We start from the raw sequence: 5089 nt of genomic DNA, 5'->3' as shown, positions 1-5089 counted from the left end.
TAAAAAAATCTGATCAACAACGCATTCGGCAAAATATGGTCCGTACACAACATGGAACACGAAAATATAATATTAATATATAGTCGATCATGTTTATATTTTAAATTGTCACAGTTGACGACATAGACGTATCTTTGTCGGAGGCATAAGTGGGTTATTGTCCACTAGAAATTTCCAAATTCAACTTAGCATATTTATGTATTTAAATTAAACATCTAAAGTAATTTATAAGCCTTCAAAGCCTATTATAAATTCGACATAAAAAGGCAACTACAAAGTATATATATTATGATACAATTATGTTTGATTTCTTTTCATCGTTATAAAAATTGAATTTTTAAAGTAAATTTGTTGATATACAATAATTTTCTTTGCTGAAAGAGCAATCGATATGTGACATTTAATTTGTTTTACGGTTTAAAATATTTAATTATACAATTATCATTATCTATAGCTTTTAGTAAAACGGCAAGCGTTCTGTCCTATAAAATTTTAATTGTAAAGTCACAAGACACTTAGTGGTCTCGTGTCTGTTAGACCTCCTTTATGGGTAAAATTTCCGCTTCCAGGTTTCAAAGAGTAAGGATCTCGCGGATCTGGAAGCGGAAATTTTTACCCGTAACTAGGTCTAACAAACAATAGACCACTACCTGCCGATTCATATAACTGGTTAGGCCTGGAGTGCGATGTAAGCAAGATTGTGAAACAAAACCAGGGAAAACAAGATCGAAGAAAAAATGAAGTAGTTTGGAAGATTGTGCATATTCTACTCGTTACCTTACGTTCCAGATTATATACTCCTCGGTAACCACGCATCTCAATGGTACAACGAGTTTCTGTGATAACCAAGAAATAATTATTCATTGACATAGATAATACAAGAATCCAACAACAAACTCAAATAAGCGTGCATACGAGATTGAAAGCCGTCAGAAAAACAAAGAAAACAGGAGACAGGAAACAAACTTGGAAACAAACCTGTGGATACTCACAGAGCCAACAGAATGCTGTTTCCCCTTCTACTCGTACCTACAGAAAGAAAGATTCGAAATACATGTAAAAAAAATACATTGCTGCCCAACAACAAGCTACAGGAATATTGGAATCAACAGAGTTCGAATATTTAAGTCATAGTAGCATTTATAGCTTTCCCGCTTACTAACTCGTCACAGGTAACACAACCAACAACCTCCATGCAACCTATGAAAAAACCAGGTTTCAGGCAGCTACACTCATAAGAACAGCACCCCATGAAATGCCAGAATCATTAGTGGCTTTTCAGCATTTAGTAAGGTAAATGAGGTTTCAGTCTAATCTCAACTTGACATTGTGAGATATATATTGATGGGTATAAGACTAATTATTTGTTGGGTTAATAAATCAATTGGGTTTAGAATTATTGAAGTCCAAAATATGGATTATGCTTGCAGAAGCCCAAGCCCAAGCCCATTAGATGCTCTTAAAAATCTATAAATAGAGGAGTTTCCGGACAAGTCAAGGTATGCTCTCATTTTTATAAAAGTTCTTTAGTTCTTTGAGTTTTCTTGGAACTGCTTACTAACTTGATCGTCGGAGTGTCTACGTCGGGAACCCTCCCGACGCCCACTTAACGAGTGTTCGTGACGCAGGTGACGCCCCGCAAACTAACTGTATATTGTCTACGTGGATACGTTTACCAGCCAGGTGAGATCATTCACGGGCCAAGTGGACCAGTTTACTAACCAATCAGATCTCGCGTCTGCAGTCTACGTGACCCATTTATTTAAGCTGCATCAGCTTGGCGCCGTCTGTGGGAACGGTCACTTCGTCACTCGAAGATGCACACTCGTTCGCACACCTCTCGTAACGTTATAGGTGAGGGACACCCGCCTATTAATCATTCGCAGTCAGAGATGCTCATCACCCAAGAAGCGCTGAAAGCCATGATGGAAGAGACAACCACTCGCGCGGCAGCTGAAGCAGTGGCCCAGATACTTGCACATCATCCGCGCACTAATACTGGTGAAACAACTCCCAACGACCGTTCGACTTCCCATAACCCCAGCAAGACGACAAGGCGCAATGATGAAACGTACAAGGAAGATGAATCAGATGGCCGTACACATCGTTCCCTTCCACGGAGAGAAAGTATCTCGCTCCACACTTACGCACAAGGATCTCGCACTTTGAATGAACAAGACAGCCGATTGGCCATTTTACCTGCACGGTGTAGCCCTTTTACCACTGCCATCTTAGCCGAGTCGGTACCAGTGGGAGTGAAAATACCCAACTTGCCAGAGCACGAGGGAATGGGCGACCCGCAAGATCATCTCGACAAGTTTTATGCGAAGGCAGACTTATATGATATTAGTGAGGCCGCTTACTGCAAAATCTTCCGAACTACGCTATCTGGTCGTGCGCTTACTTGGTTCAACAAACTCCCTCAAGGAACCATACGTAGCTTTGAGCAACTAACTCAATGTTTTATCCATCAGTTCTCTATCAACAAGAAATACCCAAAAACAGCAACTTATTTATTTACTATAATTCAGAAAGAAGGAAAAAGCCTGAGAGAATATGTACAACGATTCACGCAAGCTGTGCATGAAGTTCCTCATGTTAACCATGACCTGTTAGCCGGAATAATGCAGCAGAACCTCCGCCATCGAAAATTCAAGGAATCTATAGCTGAAAAGCCCCCAAGCACTCTGGAGGAATTGTTAGAAAAGAGCAAAAACGAATTACAAACATAGAGTACAAAAAATACCAGCAGTAATTAAATTCCTAGGATTACAAAGTTCTTCAAAAAGACCTAAATCACGACATTGGAGTTGAAGTGCATGGTGAGTCCCTCTCATCGCAATCACTCGAAGCCCCGAACTCCAGACCACGGGTATACCCCACCCACAGTCCTTAACATAGAAAAAGTGAGACTTCCAAGAACTTCTAGGAGACGGAATTCGGGACAAAAATTTACATTTGGTCAGAGGTTGGAAGTAAACGTGCGAATCAGGTTTGCTTCTACGCGCCGAGAAAAGTGAGTGGAACAATTCTACGGACAAAGGCATGTTAATTTCCTTCATCTTATGACAAAAGGCTGAATAAACTATAATGGCATTTGGAGTCAATTGACTAAAGCTCATCCCGAGGCTTTTAACCAACTCAACTAATAGAGGTTGCGGAGGAAACATAAGTCCACCAGTAAAGTATTCAAGGAAAAGGGTGAAATAACCCGACGGCGGGTTATGACAATCATCTCGAGGTCCCGGAACCTTAATGTCACATTCGGGTGGTATTCCAAGAACTTCGCGCAAACCCCGGACATCTTGGCCAGACAGAGCCTCTTTATCGTCACCGTCTAAAGGTTCGTTCCATTCAAGATCATCACCCAGCAAGGGACTCTCTAATGGCATAGATCCCCTAGGGGATCCACAAGAGGCTACAGCTCGAGTCTTGGAGTCATAAAAAAACCCGAACCACCCAAGAAGTCGGCGGCATCAGATTGTAAAGAGTCACTATCAGAATCGTCACTCTCACTTGAGCTATTTATTAAAGTTTGGCTAATCCGGCGGTTGGCCGTTAGCAAGGAATACTCCTTCCCTCGAGGAACATGACCTGCACATATTCTTCCATTAAAAAAATAATAATAGCTACAAGCAATACCCAGTCGAGCGAATCCAAATTATATCGAAAAATTTAAAGTCATTAGGAAGACATATTCCTTGATGGTGGGGATGGTACAGTCATGATACCGCCAGCAGTTTCAAGAACAAGGGAGAGAGGAATGACATCCAGAAGCAAAAGACCATGCGTCTTTTCGTTACGTCCCGTACATTTTCTGAACAAATCCATGATTGAGTTTTGCGGATCAGTCACGTGTAATGGTGGAGTAAAAATCAATACCCTCATGGAGCGAGTGAGTCAATCTCAAAAGTGGTTTGGGCAATAGATGAAAGGGTTCTCTTTCCTCTCCCACAAGCAGTCTATAATCTCCTCAAAGCTTTAGGTTCGTCACCGAGAGCTGCCTTGTCACAGGATTTTTCTGCAAACTCAAGCTCAATAGCCTTGGAAATCAGCATTTTTGTTTTCTTAGGATCAAAAGGAGGATGATTAGGTCCTGTTAGTGATCCACCCTTACACTTTCTGAATTTTTCACATTCATCAAACCTGTGAAACCTGGCAATCATTTGAGTTCCTCCTCGTACAAGATTTCTGGTGTCTTTAGTGGGATCTTCTCCATCTTTGCTGATGCTTTGCCAGCCATCATCAATTATTAAGAACCTCGGTGTGAGGCCACCATCTGCAAATTCCTGGATTCCATGCCAAATTCCAGCAGGCTCCACCGTCAAGTAAAACGCATCCCACGTACACCAACCAAATTTGTCCACAAGGGGTGGCGCAGATTCCTCCTCAATGAGCTTAAACGTGTTTAGGTGAACTCTTAGAGCAGCGCAAACCTCTTTCATCAGGTTGTATGCATTATCAGACACATTAACATACGAAATTGCATTAAAAGATGAAGATTTCACCACGGTACATATAACATTATCCATTGTGTTTCCATCCCTGCTCGGTAATAGCGGTGAGAGCCCGGATCATTCGCCCTCGTCGATCCCTTCCTTGTGCTCTCCTCCCTCGACGCCGCACATGCTGCTCGCCCATAGCCACGCCTTGACCATCGCTACGGACAGCAGTATCGCTCATAGCTCAAACAACAACAAAAAAACACAGAGGAGGAGCCTTTGAATTTTATTCAAACCGTGTGCAAAGAAAAATAACTATCAATGCTCCAATAAAACAAATACGAACATAAAAAAATAGAAGACACAATAATAACAAGACAGAAAGGACAATGCATGTGTGAAAGTCATAAAACAATCCAAAAAGTAATGGAGTGAGGGAAAAGACAATGCATACCCATTCTTCAATTACGTTGACTCAGCTTTTTGATTTTTGTTTTGTCCTCTTTTGTTTTATTTCATACCTACTCCTATTTATGAGTGCACGGATGAATTTTATTTCCATATCAATTCAAAGGGAACATAATCATTCTAAAATTCTGTTGCCATCTCATCTCAATTCCAAGGAAAGATTATCATTCCAAATATAT

The 5089-nt window shown here is 41.0% G+C and overlaps 1 protein-coding gene across 1 annotated transcript; it reads right to left on the bottom strand.

Moving 5' to 3' along the window:
* Window positions 1-3962: 3962 nt before the first annotated feature.
* LOC140983959 (stachyose synthase-like) lies at window positions 3963-4532 on the bottom strand. Its single transcript, XM_073451111.1, has one exon. It carries the CDS (start codon window positions 4530-4532, stop codon window positions 3963-3965), a length of 570 nt encoding a protein of 189 aa, XP_073307212.1.
* Between the last annotated feature and the right edge of the window lie 557 nt (window positions 4533-5089).

The sequence above is a fragment of the Primulina huaijiensis genome, chromosome 9, assembly GCF_012295235.1.
Source record: "Primulina huaijiensis isolate GDHJ02 chromosome 9, ASM1229523v2, whole genome shotgun sequence".
In the NCBI taxonomy this organism is placed as follows: domain Eukaryota; kingdom Viridiplantae; phylum Streptophyta; class Magnoliopsida; order Lamiales; family Gesneriaceae; genus Primulina; species Primulina huaijiensis.
Note: the sequence above shows the minus strand (reverse complement) of the source record. Positions and strands in the feature narration are given on the sequence as shown.